Source organism: Amphichorda felina (genome assembly GCF_050947745.1).
Source record: "Amphichorda felina strain 45539 chromosome Unknown scaffold_2, whole genome shotgun sequence".
In the NCBI taxonomy this organism is placed as follows: Eukaryota; Fungi; Ascomycota; class Sordariomycetes; order Hypocreales; family Bionectriaceae; genus Amphichorda; species Amphichorda felina.
This window is the reverse complement of record NW_028145048.1, coordinates 2,541,026-2,559,544: the sequence shown is the minus strand read 5'-3', so window position 1 is coordinate 2,559,544 and position 18,519 is coordinate 2,541,026. Positions and strand designations below refer to the sequence as shown.

The 18,519-nt window shown below is 54.2% G+C and overlaps 5 protein-coding genes across 5 annotated transcripts; 1 reads left to right on the top strand and 4 right to left on the bottom strand.

The window, feature by feature from the left end:
- Positions 1–1,034: 1,034 nt before the first annotated feature.
- On the bottom strand, positions 1,035–2,437 carry ACO1O0_002360 (uncharacterized protein; the record flags this gene model as incomplete). The annotated part of the gene is made up of 3 exons (XM_083191830.1): positions 1,035–1,073; positions 1,125–2,079; positions 2,139–2,437. 3 exons carry the CDS (start codon positions 2,435–2,437, stop codon positions 1,035–1,037), a joined length of 1,293 nt encoding a protein of 430 aa, XP_083053044.1.
- Positions 2,438–3,393: 956 nt separating this feature from the next.
- ACO1O0_002359 (uncharacterized protein) lies at positions 3,394–4,031 on the bottom strand (the record flags this gene model as incomplete). Its single annotated transcript, XM_083191829.1, has 3 exons — positions 3,394–3,650; positions 3,724–3,907; positions 4,023–4,031. The coding sequence occupies 3 exons, from the start codon at positions 4,029–4,031 to the stop codon at positions 3,394–3,396; spliced, it is 450 nt and encodes a 149-aa protein (XP_083053043.1).
- Positions 4,032–10,834: 6,803 nt separating this feature from the next.
- On the top strand, positions 10,835–13,904 carry ACO1O0_002358 (major facilitator superfamily domain-containing protein; the record flags this gene model as incomplete). The annotated part of the gene is made up of 4 exons (XM_083191828.1): positions 10,835–11,143; positions 11,204–11,354; positions 11,412–11,558; positions 11,674–13,904. 4 exons carry the CDS (start codon positions 10,835–10,837, stop codon positions 13,902–13,904), a joined length of 2,838 nt encoding a protein of 945 aa, XP_083053042.1.
- Positions 13,905–14,168: 264 nt separating this feature from the next.
- cat1 (catalase 1) lies at positions 14,169–16,502 on the bottom strand (the record flags this gene model as incomplete). The annotated part of the gene is made up of 3 exons (XM_083191827.1): positions 14,169–15,874; positions 15,934–16,222; positions 16,278–16,502. 3 exons carry the CDS (start codon positions 16,500–16,502, stop codon positions 14,169–14,171), a joined length of 2,220 nt encoding a protein of 739 aa, XP_083053041.1.
- Positions 16,503–17,225: 723 nt separating this feature from the next.
- URA1 (dihydroorotate dehydrogenase) lies at positions 17,226–18,245 on the bottom strand (the record flags this gene model as incomplete). Its single annotated transcript, XM_083191826.1, has 1 exon — positions 17,226–18,245. One exon carries the CDS (start codon positions 18,243–18,245, stop codon positions 17,226–17,228), a length of 1,020 nt encoding a protein of 339 aa, XP_083053040.1.
- Between the last annotated feature and the right edge of the window lie 274 nt (positions 18,246–18,519).

Genomic DNA, 18,519 nt, shown 5'->3' with positions numbered 1-18,519 from the left:
GGACACCCGTAGAGATCCCAAACGAGAGTTGAATTCGGATGCAGAGTCGAGGGTGGTGGCTCTAGAGACGGAGCTGCGGCGAGAAAATAGCGGTGTCCTCTCGGTGGGTGAGGCGCTGGTGAGATCTAAAGGCTGACACTCGTCTGATGCGATATCGGTAGCAGCATTGGGAACTTCTTGATCAAGCTCCGACGGCGTGTTCGGCGCCGCGTCCGGAGGGCTTTGGATAGGAGGCATGATGGCGTGCGTCGAGTAAAAAAAACGAAAAAAAAAGAAAAAAAAAGAAAAAGAAGAGCAGGGAGATGGAAGAAAATCAAATGATCGGGAGGTGAACTCGGTGTGATGACACGCACATCAGAGTCCGGGGTACGATCGGATGGTCGGCCCCTGTGCTATTCGTTGATTGGTAATCTGATAAGAGAATTGCGCGTGTAGATCAGATCATCAAACCAATTCCGCAAGCCCGCAGGGGATTTCTCCACAGATACTTTTGAACCGTTCTGATCGGTACCTTAAATAGTAGGGATGAGGGAGTGAAGAAGGAATGATGATATATGCAGTAGAGTAGTGCTGGTACCTGAGACACAGCCTCATAACAATATCTTGGGTACTATTGCAGCTATTGTTGTCATGGAAGCGGCCGCTGGCAGACGTTGGTTGGGCGTGGGCGAGTCACAGGTTCACAACGTTGGAAGTGAAACTGGCTGCCAGCTGGCAAGCACTTGCCACTTGGCTCACTTGCCTCACCTGCCTCACTTGCCTCACTTCCATGCCTCGAGAACGTCGGTGAATTGACAGACGCGCTTACCCAATCTGGCCGCTGTCGTGTCACGCGAAGCAGGCGCGCCCCGTTCTTGCTTCTTTCTCTCCCACATTCTCAATCCAGAGGTCTTCTTCGGTCAGGCCCTAATTCCCAACACAAGGGGTGAGCGGCAATAACACTTGACGGGTCAAGATTCTCTACATGAAAACAAAAGGCTAATGCTCTATAGTACTACTAGTAGACAGCTTATCGACCTTGAACCTCCGTCCCATTATGGCGACTTAAACTTCTTATCTAGAAACGTGGAGGCCTAGAATCTTTGTCAGCTTTCTCGTCTGGATTCCGCGATGAGCCAGCTTACCTCTTTCATCGTATCGTGACCAAACAGCCACGGCTGGAAGCTCTTGTCCGACCAGCGGTTGGGGTTCTGCACACTGGCCTTGTCTTTCTCCACGCCCTGGATCTCGTCCATCATGTCCCGGTCGCGCTGCTGCTGTCCCGGCCCGTCGGGCATGTGCCAGATGTCTCCGTTGCCGCGCGATGCCGACTGGATGATCTCGCATCGCGACTTGCGCATCTCCTGGAACGCAGCCAGGGCCTCGGGGATCATGCTGGAGTCCCTTGTCCGGCTAAGGCACTCAGCCAGCGCGGCGCCGTCCTCGATGGCTGTGGCTGCGCCCTGGGCCAGATACGGCACCATGGCATGCGCGGCGTCGCCGATCACGACGACGTGCCCGCTGGACCCAACCCACTTCTTTAGGGGAGGCAGGTCGGCAATCTTCCACTTGAGGCACGAATCCACCTTGGCGATGACCTTCTGGATGACCGGGTCAAAGTTGCTGTAGTGCTCCCTCATCTCCTCCAGGTTGCCCGGCTCGTTCCACCTGCCCACGGCGGCCTTGCCCGGGTGCGACATGACGAGGTTGTACATCTCCCCGTTGCGGATGGGGTAGGCCATGACGTGGCGCTCGTGCCCGATCCAGCAGTTAGAGTTGATGTCGCTCATCAGGTGCGCAACGTCCGGGTCCGCGAGCATCAGCTCCCTGGGGACGGTGGCGCGAAAGGCACAGTTGGGCGAGTCTGTGGCGTGGACATTGTCGGCCCCCAGTATCGCTTCTCTCACTCGGGAGCGGATGCCGTCTGCCCCGACCACGACGTCTGCCGTCATGGTCTCCCCGTTTGCCAGGGTTACGCTGGGACTCGCACTAGCCTCGTCGACTCGCTCCACGTAGTGGCCGAGCAGAACCTTGACTCCCAGCTTCTCGGCATAGTCGCAAAGACATTGCTGGTAGTCGGCACGGTGAATCAGCCAGTATCTGAGAAGGAGTGAGCATGTTGGCTCTCTGTAAATGCAGTGTCCAGGCCTGGTACGTACGGGTATTCGTATTGCTCCTTCATTCGAGGGTCCAGCGGTGTCCTGCCAATAATATCACCGGTGCAGTACCGACGGAAGTGGATGTTCTTTGGCCAGACGACGAGCTTTTGGATCTCGTCAATGACACCGTACGTAGCGAGGATCCGTGAGCTGTTGGGAGGAATCTGGATGCCGGCACCAACCTCTGCCAACTTGGGGGCGCCCTCCAGTACGGTGACGCTGTGGCCCTTTCTCTTAAGAGCAATGGCAGCTCCTAGCCCGCCGAGGCCTCCCCCGCAGATGATGATGTTGAAGGGCATGTTGGTGTTGCCAGTTGGTGTTGGTGATGCCGTGAGCGTTGTCGTAGGTCAAACACTGTGTTTTAGGGTGTCTTTGTTGATTTATTGCAACATCACCCAAATAGTACCGCAAGAAATTAGACTAACATTCATAATTCAACTGGAAGACGGAATCTGGATGAGTCGTCTTAAATGGAGTGAGTGTCCCCGGCTGGGGAGGAGGGCGGATGTTACATTGGCCAATCGGACGAAGGTCCGCCACGACAGTTACATGTTCTCAGTGGAAAGCCGTGGGTAAGCCGGAATCATTCCGGAGTGCATCCCGAAGTTTTGGTGGAAAAGATGTGGAGGAGATATGGGGAAGACATCTCGGGATTCCGGACATATTCGCGATATCCAGCGCAGGACGTTCGATGTGGTAGGGGGCATCTCTATGTTGCTAAAAGCGATGGGGATATAATTACATGTATAGCACCATTTCTTCCGCTTACCGTCGCCTACTTATTAGGAATTATCATCTTCCTATTCTCACAGCCTTCGAGCAGCAATGCCCCACCGACTTGACCACGCCACTACCTGGGTAATCGTTGGGAATACTGAACGTGCCCCTTTGTTCGTCTTCTGTTTTGCTGCTGTTCAATTTATTCTTTTTTCTTTCTCCTTTTCTTACCGGAAACATCATAACCGAAATAATGAGGCAGCAGGGCCCCGGCTACCCATAGGGTCCATGGACTCGCCCGAGGCCTGCCTCCCAGATCCCAGACTGTATCCCTGGATGGCGGTACTCCATACTCAATCTCCCCAAAATGCACATACATGCCCATCTGGGGTTCCTCCTGAAGGCACGAGGCAGCCGAGGAATCCAAGTAGGGGTTAGTGATGTGGTCTACAATTAGCCCCTGGCGCGTGCTGCATTCCTCGCGGATGCCCGTATCCCCTCCTGAGGTGGCCCTCGCTCCTGTTCCCCCCACGAGAGGTCACATCAGCCTTGCCTCGGATATGCCGGAATTTCTAAAGTGCGCCGTCTGCTTACCGGAACCCTCGTTGCGTACGTAGGTGGAGATTTCGCGCAGTGTTTGCAAGTAGCGGTGGAATTCGGCATCGTACTCCGTCTTGCGATCGAGGAACCCGAGGCCCTGCAGCCAGGAGCGGTTGAGGCTGGCCGCATCGAGCTTGTCTCTGACAGAGGGGCAGAACTCTGCCAGGGCAAGCACCATGGCAGAGTGGTAGATATCTTCACCCAACCATGTCACTGCACTTTTACCTCTCCAACACTGACCAGTATGCAGGGGGATTGCTGGACTCACAGTACGAGTTGAACCACGGCGCCACCGTCTCGGTGGTCTGGAAAGTAGAGTGGATGTGCTCGACGAGGTCCGGGGCGTTCTGGACGCACGACAGGGCGCCGAACAGGAGCTGTTCGCTTGGTGGTGGCCGATATGGCTCGTGGGAAGACGCGGGCCAGGTGTGAGCATTGTGCTTCTGGCACAGCTGGACGAAAAGGGGGGCGGTGCAGAAGAATGCGCGTGTGGACGAATCTATGACCGTTAGTTGTTGGAGGGACAAGAAAAGGGGGTCCTAAACGGTCCTGTTATTCGCCTTGTACGCAGAACATGGCGGGCATCTCGGAACCGAGTCCGAATCTCGGAACGCATCTCGGAACCACCATGATCAACAATCCAACCTTGGGCACTCCACATTGTGTGGGGGGTCTTGGCTCTGACGGACCGGAGACCCCACATTGCTGCCCCGGATTGACCCAAGCGTCTCCGGGACCTAGACCCAGCTACTAACGCTACATAAAACGGATACTAGTGCGAGTACCATTGTAGCATGATGGTGTGTGTGTGTGGATGAGACGGGATAATAACGGGATAATAACGGGCGGAACAGTGGCACGGGAGGGCCGCGGACAACGAGCCTCGAGACCCGAGACATGTTCATTTCCAGTCATGAATACAATCCGAAGTACGAGTACATACGAGTACTAGTTAGTACGTACGAAGTGCGGATGCTACGTAGTACGAGCACTCGTACGAGTATTATCCATAGTTCTCTGTGTCAAAAGCCCAGAACATGGATGGGTTTAAGACATTGGCCCAACCTCTTGAAACTTGGGCAGCCGGCGTGAGCATTGCTTTGTATCCAGCGGAGGGGTTGCAAAGACGACCAACCACCCGCGTGGCATGCGGCCGTTGGCGAGAAACCCCGACAGAGATGGAACGGGGGCAATTTCCCCAGTCTATAGCGACGACGGTGGTGCCTCCAGGGCTGCCTGGCCGGATTCGCGACTGCACTTATCGAGGTAAGACTCCCCGCCCCTCTTTCCATAGAATATTAGAGTACTGATACACAGGCCCAGTCCAACATCTACACCAACTCTGGCGTGCCCGAGTCGCTCGAATGTTGGCAGTTGGCATTGGGATCAGAAGGGATGACGTGTCTTATGTAATCGACGTTGTGTTGGGTCACGGACGCTGAGCTGAGTGCCCGTTTAAAGCTGATCTTCCCTCCATCCATCTTCCCCAAAATAAGAGATTTGGGAGTGTCATCAAAACAGTAATGCAGTCTAAATGGCATCTTTAATGAGGTTGGCGCGACAATTGACGCGTAGGACGCCTCTCCAGCCGGTGCGATTTCCGACTTCGGGGTTCGACATCATCCCCCAGTCAGCGATACTGGAAGAGGAACAGTTAGACGAGTTTAAACAGGGCAAATACTTCCCAGTCCAAATTGGGGACGTGTACCGCTCTAAATATCAGGTCTTGGGCAAACTGGGATTTGGATCGACTTCGACAGTGTGGCTCGCTCGTGACCTTGAGTTAGTATCTTCCAGTTGCCATCATTTACTTCCTCAAACGGCGGGACAAGAAAGCTAATTGGCATCGTTAGGAGTCACAATCATGTATCACTCAAGATGTATACTTCAGATGATGCGCACCAAGATGAGTTCAAAATCTACGAGATCATGAGGAATGTGAAATCCTCGCACCCAGGCCGCCAATATGTGCGATCAGCCCTCGACGGGTTCGCACTCCAGAGCCCAGCAGGAAATGAACATTACTGCCTTGTCCAAACCCCGCTCTGGGATAGTTGGAGAGACCTGCCACGTCGGAATCCAATCAACCGATTTACGGAAGACCTCCTCAAGGCAGGACTCTGGGAGCTTCTACACGGGCTAGACTATCTGCACACAGAGTGTAGACTTGTCCACACCGGTAAGCGCCATATCTACCTTGATAAACTAAACCCTAAAATGGACGACAATCTGCTAACATCTGATCGGTAGATATCAAAGCTGATAATATTCACGCAGAACTAGTAGATAAGAAGCTCTTTGAAGATTTCACTCGGGCTGAGCTCGACACGCCCACGCCGCGAAAATATATCGACGGGTTTCCGGTCTACCTATCTCGGAAGTTTGGCCTAGGTCGGTCCGGCTGCGTTATTCTCAGCGATTTTGGTGCCGCGGTCCGCGGCGACAGGAAAAGAAACCACGACGCTCAGCCGAACGTCTATAGATCGCCAGAAGTCATGCTACAGGTGCCTTGGAGTTACCCCGTGGATATCTGGAACGTTGGCGCTATGGTATATTTTACTTTCATTTTTAAGTATTTCCTGTGTTTTTCCTAACTCGGCTGTTTAGATATGGGATCTTTTTGAGGGAAAGCACCTTTTTTATGGCGATGACCCCAGTGGCAGGGGCTACTTGACTCGGGCACATCTGGCCGAGGTTATAGGGATGCTCGGACCGCCGCCCCTGGACTTGCTGCAGAGGGGAGATCGCAGCTCAGAGTTTTTCACAGAAGATGGCAAGCAGCACTTTCCCCAGTCAGTCAAAAAAAAAAATATTCTCCATGCTAACACATCGCTTCACAGGGCAGTGGAAAGCGGGAATCCCGATCCCAGAAGGGTTGAGCTTGGAGGCGTCTGAAGAAAATCTCGATGGGAGCAGCAAAGAGAAGTTTTTGAACTTTGTACAAGGGATGCTGCAATGGCGTCCGGAGGATAGAAAAACGGCGAAACAACTTCTCGACGATCCATGGTTTAGGAGCTGAATGGTAGTCAGTCACTCGTGGTATTAGATGGCGCCTACACATATAACAGTAGATGTAATATCTGTATATTTGAATTTACGGGGAGTTCCACTCTAATCAATTCTGCCCTCCATATTCAGGATCGAGTTACCGGTAATACCGAGAGGTACATCAATAGACTCTGGGCTCATGATGATCCAATTACTATAGAATAATAGAAGACCACATTGTCCGTAGATATCCACTCCACATGCCCGTCCAATTTCACTCCAGCACATTCGTCAATTTTGTTGAATTCCGGAATCATCTCTTTAGCCATATTGCTGTCATAAAACAGGGAGGGAATGATAATTCTACGCAGGTTACTTCCTGTCAGCGGCAACCCAGTCCAATTATCGAACCACGATGTAATTTCACGGGCGATTAACCCATCATTCCAGTACCAGTTCTTCTCTTTATACGTAAGAGATGTTGGAATGAAGGGAGGTTGTATTTGCCCGGGAGTGCGCAGATGGCATACCGAAGCACCATTCCCATGAATTGACTGTCGACGGTGAAACTGGACCCGAGAAAAGGGGACCTTAAGTTTGGAAGCATGGCCAAGATAAATGCAACGATGGCATCCAGGTCTCTCTCCGACTTCAGCCCGTCCTCCCATAGACGCAGCGAGGACAGAGAGCTGGGCTCTCGTACGGCATCGACTACTAAAACGTCATCTATATGCTCTCTAAGGATATTGATTTTGCGTCTGATACGGATAATGTGTCTGTCTGTAGAAGCACTATGCAACTGCCCTACAGATGGCTGTGCTCTCTTCTATATAGATCCTTATGTACTAGGTAAGGTACATCCACAATCGTGAATGGCGTAGAATAACTATCTGACCAATTGTCTAGGAGAAGCTGAACTCGGGAATGTTAATCGTCGTGATAACCCACGTCTTGCCACCGTCGCTAGTCGACATGTCCCCCGTGACACCCTCGCCACTGCTTAGCCCTAGGCTATGTAGAGATCTATGAAGGTGAATTTTAGCTAGTTCAAGGGCAACCTTCCTTCGACCTAGCATGTAACTAGCTAATCTTAGCGGTACTTCGTTAATTTACCCATCTAATATGTGAATGGCCTAAGATTAAACGTGGAGAGGAACCGCCTCTACTGTTCTTTGGCTAGGCTTATGTATCTCTTTTCAAGAGGGGGGGCTAGCCTACTCGGGTTTCATAATAGACTCCTTCACCAGGGGGCTATAGCGGCCATGCTACTTTTTGATGCCTTATTCTCGGATGAATTATTAGGTTAAATGGATATCGATAGGCTTAGAGGATTGGAGCTCCTTTGAACGGGTAGACCGCCGTTAGGGCCGGCCTTATTGTGTTGGGGGATACCCACGCTCGCTGGTTTGTGGTCAGAAGGTTGCAACCTGAGAACCACAACAAGGGATTCCGACCCGAGAGGTCTCAATACTGTTTTTCGCTATGTATGTAAGACGGGCATCAATTGCACAGATGACTGATGCCATTATCTTCTATCTTTATTATCAATCGACGCATTCGTTGCCCATTTTGCATATTGACTTTGTTGCTCCGTGGGCCACGACCTTCGGGTCAATCTAGCCTCTGGCTGCAACAACGGCCTACGACAACTTGTCTTATGCACCGACCATATCTGTACGAGCAATATTACACCCAAACCAACCCACCAAACCTTCAAGATCTTCATGTTGTCCCAGCGAGTCTCCTTGAGCCCCACTTACGAGGCCCCTCAACAACAGTAATGTGGGTCCCTTGTTCATGTTCTTGTGCATAGCAGTCTATCCCCAACTCAGTAGACTTAATTAATACTTAGAATAAGGCTTAAGTAGCGGCCAATAACTATATAGATAACCACGGACCTCATCTTAACGATAATGCCGTAGAGATTACTAAGTTGGCTGCTGATAACCTAGCCGAACGACTATAGTAGTAGGTTCTTAATTAAAACACCATTTGTTGAGATATTCCTATATAAAGTTCGTTGTTATGATGGCCTCAATTGCGCGGAGATAGGGCCGCGCAGAGTTGTGGGGGCGGCACGGTAGATAATGAAATATGGTGATAAAATGCAGTTGGGCGGGTCGCGTGACTTTCCGGAGGTGGCTCACCTAGGCATCCTCCATACATGGCTCAGTCAGCACGGACCACCACGGGAGAGCCAGCTGCGCTTTTGCATCCGAGTCTCCTCCGTACTCGGAATGAAACCTGGGGGAAAGAGGGGACCTCAAGTAAGTTGAATTCCATGATTGGGTGCGTTTTTGCCAAGGCTCGCTGTATCTTGCCCATTGATGCCGACCGTCTCGCAATAATAATAACTGATGCGCCGATGTCAGACTTCAACAGTCAGGCTGTCAAGTTGCAGGTTGTTACTTGTTAGTACGTAGTACTCGTACGGATAGATTCAGGTTTGTTAGGTGTGGCCCGCTCGAGTGCTTCCCCTGCTTGGCCCATTTGTTCCCGACAGACTGGCGCTGGTGCACACTGAACTGCACACTGACTGCACACTGTATCTGATACGGGCATTTCGCAGCCGTCACTGTCACATCCGCCCTTCAATTTCGGCCTATGATATTACGGAGTACGAATACTCAGCTTGACTGCTAAGATGTACTGATACTCGTGCTCGTGGGCAAGAGCTGAGGAAATAATGCCTCATCCCCATGGTGCACACGCTCATCTCCGCACCGCCCTAGCTACCAGTTGGTACATGAGACTCGTACCGTCCGGTGGCGTCTGGTGAAATGCCTCGAAGCCCTCGACTGGTGCCTTCCCAATTTCCAGGTTGGTGGACTGGCATGTGCTGTTGACACTTGGCTTTGAGGTGGTTGGACTGGCTAATGTCGAGAACTTTCACAAGATAGAAGGAGCAACTTACTGGGCGTTGGGCAAGTTGGGAAGTTGGCAGGTCACGGGATACGGCGAGAGACATGACCTCACCATTTTTGACCGTGACCCGTCAATTCCGTTCTGCCACCCACTCGGATTTGGGCCATCCCACCCGTCCCGTCGACTTATTATTACATACTCGTACTCAGGTAGTATTAGGTACGAGTACGTACGGCTGTTACGAGTATTATTGAAAACTTGAACTTGCGCTTGGACCTGGGGAACGTTGCGTTCGGCTAGCCATTTGCTCCGGCATTACTTTTCCTTTTCCATTGAATTGGCTCGAGTCCCAGCCTCCCCAGCTCTCAGCTTAACCAGTGCGCCCTCGGTCGAGTCCCGACTGCCTCCCACAACAAGCCTGGGGTCGTTTTTTTTTTTCGTGCTCAAAATACGTATAAGGTACCGAATACGTAATAACCCTCCCAAGTACTCGTACGAGTACGGTTACTACTACGGATATCGCCCAGTTGGGTTTCAGGCGACACATGGTCCTTCCCTACGCTGGTCTTCTTTTGTGGGATTTGACTTTTTGATGGTATTCTGGCTCTTCGCTCCCTTCGCTCCCTTCGCAACGTGATCGACCCTCGGGTCTTCTCCTCACCGCATCGGCGCATCCTGGATCCTGCATCCATGTCCATTGGCCACTCTGCCGACTTATCCAGCCTTACCAGGTTGCCAGAGGAGTCTGCATCGTCGTTTCAGCCGCTTATTAGGCCCCGACTACCCGGCGACTTGCGCTTCTTGCGCCGACCACGATCCATCGCCCGCTGGCAATCGACTGCCAATTATTACGAGGATTAACTGAGACCACCATACCGCACACGGGCAACGCGGCTCCGCCCAACTTGATCGAGTCCAGGCTGCGGTTGTTCCACGAGAAGGGGGGGAAAATTGATAATACTAGCTCGGGGACCGGGTCTGCTGCCAAATAACCTGGGGTAAAGCGGTCGAAGCGCTGGGCCCTCGCCAGCTCGCCCACCCACACACGCCCGCGCGCCACGTCGCAAGCCCTCGCAAATCGACCACCACCGACCTCAAATCCACGACTTCATCTACCGCACGCATCTTCTTGCTTCCTGCCTCGCCGACGAAACCCACTGCCGCCCGCCCTCTGCGTGACAGCCCGGGCTGCACATCATCATCATACGGGCTGCCATTATTGGCGCTGCGACCAGCGCTTGCGACCAGCGCTCCAACAACTGTCGATCCCCGGACTTAGACAACGTGAAGCGCAACCTCGCACGACGACGGCGCGGCACCACACCACGACACGGGTGCGCTCCCACACGACACTGTCCCCCACTTCCCGCACTCTTCCTACGCAGTTTCTTGCACGCGGATGGCACAGAATCTCTCACCTGGAGTGCTCGACGCCTTTTGAGACAATGGCTTGGGAACTGAACTCGCTGATCTAGCCTACGGCCCTCTCCCCGTCCTCAACTGGCGTCAATGTCGAAACGACCGCCATGTTCCAATCCTCAGTCGTCCCGGACTCCCATGTCCCCAATCATGGGCCCACCATCTTCGCAGTCTCCATTGCCACTCTCGTCCTTGCCACAACATTTGTTGCCGCGCGTCTGGTATCTCGCTTTTTCATTGTCCGTCGCGTCCGTTGGGATGACAGGGTCATGATACTCGCCTGGCTCATAGCCTTCTTCCTGTCCTTCACCATTGCCCTTGGCACCGCCCACGGCCTGGGGAAGCACGATGTAGACATTCCTCAGGAAGACCGCGGGACTCTGCGCCGGTGTGAATACGTCTTTAGCATTTTATACGTGAGTGGCGTCTCCCACAGACTGTGTAACGCCTGGCCACCGAACTGATATGTTACCTAGAACCCGGCTCTCATGGCGACAAAATCCTCGGTGCTCATCTTCTTTCTCCGTCTGTTCAAAGATACCCAGTTTGTTTTAAAATATTGGAGTTGGGCTTTGCTTGCAGTTGTTAACCTGGCCGGTGCCATCCTGACATTAATGAACATCTTCCGTAAGCCCTCCAACCCACGGTTGTGTTGCCAACAACGAGATGCTGACCATGTCATAGAATGCAGACCAATCTATGCCGCATGGGACCCCTACCACTCTGGAGACTTCAAATGTATACCCCTACTCACCGAGTTCATCTGCTCTTCTCCAATCAACATCATCACCAACTTGTGCCTCCTTTGCCTCCCTATACCCGTCCTCACTGGTATGCGGCTTCCAAAGCGACAAAAAGTAGCGGTTGTCCTTCTATTCAGCCTGGGTATCTTTGGTATGTCCTTGTCTTTCCTTTACGGAGAAGAGGTTTGGCTAACAGCATCCAGTAACCGTTGTCGACGTTGTCAGGATATATTTCCTACAGACCGCGCTCACCGAAGCAAGCAATGGCACGAGCAGAACTTCCGGCTCAACCTTTGGCGGCCAGACCAATTTCGCATGGAACGCATCGCGCTCCTTTATGTGGAGTGCCATCGAAGTCAACATTGGCATCACCTGTGCCTGCATCCCAACACTCAAGCCTCTCATCCTCAAGCTGCTTCCCTCGGTGCTTCACAATCCCCATGCCACCAGGAACTCTGCATCAAAGAACCGCGAGACCGAGACACCATCTCACCATAGTCAACCCGCATCTCCCAGCGTGGCCGTCCCACCTATGGCGGCCCTGCCTTATCCGACAACCGATGACGACGACACCATGACTGGAATCGAGTTCCTGACGGTCCCCGACATGCTCCGAGAGAACGCCCAACCCCCTCTCAGCGAGCGCCCACGCCCCAGCGTGACACAACGGACCTCAGCCACGGAAAACGCAGTGTACTTTGGTTTTGTCAACATGGCCAAGCCGAAGAGCATGCTCAAGACGTCAGCTTCCGAGTCCTTCAAGTACTGCAGCACTGTCGCCATCCTGTTCCTCCTATGGGGCATATCCTACGGCCTGCTCAACACTCTGAACAACGTGATTGCCAGTATCAACAAGTTCTCGACCGCTCAGACGTTGGGACTGACGAGTGCCTACTTTGGCGGTGGTTATTTCTTTGGCCCCCTCCTTGTGGGCGAGTGGATACTGCGTCGCGACGAGCACAATCGCTCCCTGCGGCACAAGAAGAATGAGATGGAGAATGTGGGAGGTTTCAAGGTGACCTTCATCGTGGGGCTCAGCATCTACGGCATTGGCACCATCATCTTTTGGCCCTCAGCTGTCACTGGATCGTATGGCGGCTTCATGGTGTCCAACTTCATCGTTGGCTTCGGACTTTCGGTGCTCGAGGTTGCCGCCAATGCCTTCATTATTCTCTGTGGTCCTCCGGAGTTTGGCGAGACACGACTGCTACTTGCTCAAGCAGTCCAAGCCACAGGGAGCGTACTGTCCGGGCTTCTTGCCAACAAGGTCTTTTTCTCCGACATCGCGCACAAGGACTCCGTCTCCGGCTCCAGCACAACCCTCGTCAACGTGCAGTGGACCTACCTAGCCATCACGCTGTTTTGTGCCGCCCTCGCCCTCTTTTTCTACTACATGCCGCTGCCTGAAGTTGGTGATCAGGAACTCGAGAATTCGGCCAAGTGTCTCCCCGTGGATCCACAGAAGAAGATTCTTGGCCCCCTACAGCTCCGCACAATCTGCCTTGTTCTTGCCGTGGCAGCCCAATACTTCTACGTTGCTGCACAGGAGAGCAACAGTATCTACTTCAATGTCCTGCTTATGTCTTTTCTGCGCAACGGGAGCAACAGTAGCAAGCATACAGTACAGAGCTCCTCGAGGCCTGGCGGAAGCCCCCCCGGCATCGCCATCTCAATCCCCGACTACCTCCTAATTGGCCGTAGTGCCTTTGCCATTTCGCGGTTCCTGGCCGGCTGGCTGACGTATCTCTCTATATCGCACCGCCGCGTCCCCAGGCCCCGCACCCTCCTCACCATCTCCATTGCTCTCTCCTTCCTCTTCGCACTTCTGTCTGTTGTCCTGCGTCCTTCCAACCCCAACCTCCTCCTCATTCCCATCATCCTCTTCTTCTTCGCAGAGGGGCCCGTCTGGCCCCTCATCTTTGCGATTGGTCTCCGCGGCCAGGGCCGCCGCACCAAACGAGCTGCTGCGTTCATCACCATGGGTGGCTCGGGAGGCGGCGTCGTGCCCTTTATCATATACGGCATCGTCTCAACGGGCGGCAGCGCCCAGACGAGCTACATCATCATTGTCGTCCTGCAGGTCTTCGTCATGGCCTACCCCATCTTCCTCGAGGCCGTCCGGGACGCGCGTTCCATGGTCGACCCTATAGCTGTGCCTTTATCTGCGATCGGTACCGACGAGGATATCCTTGCAGATGAGCTTGTATCTGGTCGACGGACCAGGCCTGACGAGAAAACCCCTGGAGGCTGGAGTCGATTTGCCAACGGCGGTTTTCTAGGCAAGATTGCCACCAAGCTGGGAGCCCAGCCAGAGAGCCAGCACAATGAGAATTATTCAAGCCCGGACAGAGGGAATGCCTCGAACCAGGACACGGAGAGTGCTGCGAATCAGGGGCAAGCTAGCGAAGAAACGACGAGGCAAGTCACAACATGAATTTCAAGTAAAAGGCGTCTATGGCTTGGGAAAACTGGGTTTCTTTAGTACATGGTTGCATCACATAGTACGACCGGATCGTCGTAAAAGTTTATATCTAGCAAGCGAACTCGTGGGATATCATTGTCATTTTCGATCAATACCCTCAAATACAGTTGCCGGTTATCAGCGCCAAGGACAGACGGGAAATCCCCAAAATCTCAATACTCCGTAATTAATTCATCACAATCCATTCATCCCTACATGTTTTGACCTCGGTCATTTTTAATACGCCACCATCTTGCTCAGTCCATCCAGCTCACGCTGCCAACATCGGTGCTGGCTCACAGCGTACACAAACTTCTCGAGGAAGCCCTCGGCCTCCTTGGCCACAGTGATGATCTCACCCAGATGCTCCGGCTTGGCGTCCCGCAGGGTGACGACGCCGTAGCTCTCGGTGGCCTTGTGGCTCGACGACGTGTTGATCTGCGGCAACTGGATGGCCTTGTTGACAAAGTCGACAGCCTCACCGGTGGCAGCGATGGGCTTGAGGTGGCCAAACGCCTCGCGGACGTAGTGCAGCGCGCGGCCGTTGGCGGACAGCGACGCGACGGACGCCTTGCCGCCGGGGATGACGATGGCGTCGAACATGGTGCTACGCTGGCCCTCGAAGTGGTGATCAGGCATGATGCCCTTGCCCGAGGACGGGTCCTCCCCCTCGGCGTGGATGGGCGAGCGGCGGCGGGCGATGACGAAGGGGAGGGCCTTGGCGCCCTTGATGGCGCCGTAGATGGCGCTGAAGGCGATGGGGTCGTAGCCCTCCGAGATGAGGATGGCGATGCGGCGCGAGGCAATGGTGGGCGTCTTAGGGAGGTATTCCATCTGGCTCAGCCCGGGAGCCTTCTTGCCTGGGTTCGCCCTGGCCGCCTTTTCGGGCTTGGGACCGCCGATCATGTCGGCGACAGAGCGGGCAAGGCCTAGGTCAATGTCGGCGAGGCGACCGGCCAGGCGCTCGTAGACAACTGCCTCATCACAGTGGTCCAGCTCAAAGGACAGGGCCGACAGAACGTGGGCCTTTTCAACCTCGGAGAGCGAGTTGTAGAAGAGTTGGGCCTGGGAGAGATGGTCTCGGAACTTGGAGCTCTTGGCGCGCTCCTTGATGCCGACCACCTTCTCCGGGTAGTCGACGTAGCCTCCCTCGGCCTTGGTGGCCGGTGGTTGCGCCTCGTAGCGGTTGGGCCAGTAGTTGACCTTGCCCTTGGAGATGGTGTGGCGCATAGCACCGTCGCGATTGAAGTTCATGACGGGGCAGACGGGCTTGTTGATGGGAAGCTCTTCCCAGTTGACGCCAAGGCGACTAAGCTGGGTATCAAAGTAGGAGAAGTTGCGGCCCTGAAGAAGGGGGTCGTCGGAGAAGCCGATGCCCGGAACGACATGGCTGGTGCAGAAGGCGACCTGCTCCGTCTGAGTGAAGAACTCGTCGACGTTGCGGTTGAGCTCAAGCTCGCCGATGTAACGTACGGGCACGAGATCCTCGGGCCAGACCTTGGTAGCATCGAGAACGTCAAAGTCAAATTCGTGCTCCTTTGACTCGGGAATGACCTGGATGCCGAATCGCCACTTGGGGTAGGCGCCATTCTCAATAGCCTCGTAAAGGTCCTTGCGGTGGAAATCAGGGTCCTGTCCAGCCAGCTTCAGGGCCTCATCCCATACAAGCGAGTGGACGCCCAGCTCCGGAGTGAATATGAACTTGACAAAGTGCCGTTCACCCTTGGCATTGGTGAGGGTAAAGGTGTTGACGCCAAAGCCCTGCATCATGCGGAAAGAGCGTGGGATAGCGCGGTCCGACATGGCCCACATGTACATGTGCGTAGCCTCAGAGTGCATGTACATGAAGTCCCAGAAGTTATTATGCGCAGTTTGTGCCTGGGGAACTTCGTTGTGCGGCTCAGGCTTGCCGGCATGGATAACATCGGGGAACTTCATGGCGTCTAGGCGGTACTGTTAGGGGGTGTTTGAAAGGCGACGGGCCAGATGGCCATGTACTCACCCTGAATAAAAAAGACGGGGATGTTGTTGCCCACGATATCCCAGTTGCCCTCTTCGGTGTACATCTTGAGAGCAAAGCCCCGAACATCTCTCACCGTGTCTGCAGATCCGCGGCTGCCGAGCACAGTGGAGAAGCGCAAGAACACAGGCGTCTCGCGCGACGTATCCGTAAGAACACCAGCGTTTGAGAGTTCCTCTACTGATTCATGAAGCTTGAAGGTACCAAAGGCGCCCGAGCCGCGGGCGTGAACAACGCGCTCAGGGATACGCTCATGGTCAAAGCGGTGGATCTTGATACATGTCAGAGATGGAAGATCTATGGGGCTGGGTGACATTGACGCTTACCTTTTCTCTGGCAAAAGGGTCCTCAATGAGACCGGGACCTATCTGATCCTCCTTGTTGACACGCAGCCAGTCATCTGTGTTGGTCTGCTTGGTGCCAAAGTCGGACGTGATCCTGCTGTCCTTGGTGGGCTCGACCGTGTTGGCAGCAAGCTGGGCCGCCTTGGCTTGAGACCCCTTGGAACCCATTATGGCCTGCTTTACTGATTCGGGTACGATATGAGACATGAGATAGATTCTCAATATTCTCTAGGCTGATGATCGAGGCTATTTGTGCTTCGAATCGGCGCTCTTGGAGGGTTATTATCCAGGTTGGGAAACGCACGCGCGGAGGACCTCTGGCCCTTTTTATGGGTAGCCACCGAAAGGGATCCAATGCTTGCGCAAGCCATGGGTATATGAGCCCACCTTGACACACCGTGACATAATCCTCAATGTTCGACTGCATTCCTGGTTGAATGTCGTAGTGTCCCACTGCCATTGACGTCAAGCACACGTCGGCGAGTGAACTGGCAGCGATTGGTCCGGGAGAATGTGGACGCCATTGACACGTTCACTGGGCATGGGTATTTAGTTTTATGATGAAGTCTCCCCACGCATTTCCCTAGTTCTTCGGTACTTGGAAAGCTTGGTATGGGAAATGGGCGAAAGAAGATGATGTCGTCGGTGTTGGACAACGTGATGTAATGCCGGCGCTAACTTAGGTTGCGGAGAGAAGCCTCCGGTCCGGACCCCATAGGACTTCTGCGTGTAATGGAAAACAAATGGCTTCGACTCGATTGGGAATACGTATGCCGGGTATTAATTCTTGTGACCTGAATAAGCAAGGCTCTACTATCTTCTGCTCCACATGTTCGTCGGGTGCTGAAGTGTCGATCCGGAACCAGTGCAGGTACCCACCAATGCTCAATGGCGACTTTGCGGGTCTAACAATCGCTGGACGCATGGATATCACAACTTGGCCCCAATTTCCCCTTCAATCTTCGAAAACACTGCTGTCCCTTCTCTTCCAAGAGCTGTGGCGAGGGCAACGGCAGAGGCCCCGGCCGCGCGCATCCTCCGGTATCCGCGACCGTTGCTGACACCCCCAACACCAATGATGGCAATTCCCGCCAAGCCCTTTCTCTCATCCAGGAGCCTCCGGATCGTGGCGACATTTCCCAGCGCCAGCGGGTGCAGCGGGGGACCAGCCATGCCTCCGACGCCCCCGGCCGGTAGGGCGGGCGCCTCGCACGCGTCGTCCAGGACCAGGCAGGATCCCAAGGTGTTGGTAGATGTGATGAAGCTGAGCCTCTCGCCTGCATTGGAGCTCTCCAGGGCTGAAACAAGGGCCTGGTACTGCCCCGCGTGCGTATAGGGGGGCGTCTTGATGCCTACCCGGATGGACGGCTGCTCGGGCAGAGCTTGCAGGTACTCCGTCAGGGATTGAGCGTCGTAGGCGACTGGAGGGGCACCAGGGATGTTGGGGCAGCTGAGGTTGACCTCCATGGCCAGAGTAAAGGGGATGGCGCCCGCGTGAGAGGTGATTAGATCGTAGCACGCTTTGATATTGTCCTTGCCCCCCGTCACGGAGATGATGACCGTCTTGTGGTGGAGATGGGGAAGCTCTGTCGCCAGGTCACGAAGAATGACGAGATACTCCTGCAAAGTGATGGGACTGTAGCCGAGAGTGTTGAGAGTCGCTCTGCTCTGCGCCCCGTCTTGTCTATACTCTCCAGGTGCTATGGGCGACCTTTCAGGATCCGGAAATGAGTAAGTGCCTCCCCTGCCCGGTTCCGTCGTGGATGGATCAAAGAAGATGAAGCGGTGGCGTGAGGGCTGGTGGTCGAAGCCATCGATAAGACTCGTCCGTACCGTTATGGCGCCGGTTGATGGGGATTCGAGGAGGGCGCGCAGATGCTCAGCGGTGGTGGCCCAGGGACAGGCAGAATTGAGGAGAGGAGGTTGGATATTAAGGGATGGAGGAGGCATCTTGGCAGGGCAGTGGTCACGGGGCAGGGCAGTCACGAATTGAGATTATTCAGTCCATGAGCGCAAGAACTTGGGAAGGAACGACCAGGAGAATTTGGCGACAACAGCGGGAGATGGTGGAGGCGGGGGGTGGGGCAGGTGAGACTCGACGAGATAAGAGCTCCTTCTCCAAACCCACGACTGGGCTGATTCGAATTTCGGTACGTACCGACTCCCGATACAGTGATAACGGGCCCGGGGTGGGGCGTTGCTTCGGCGCAGCGCCGAGTCCGAC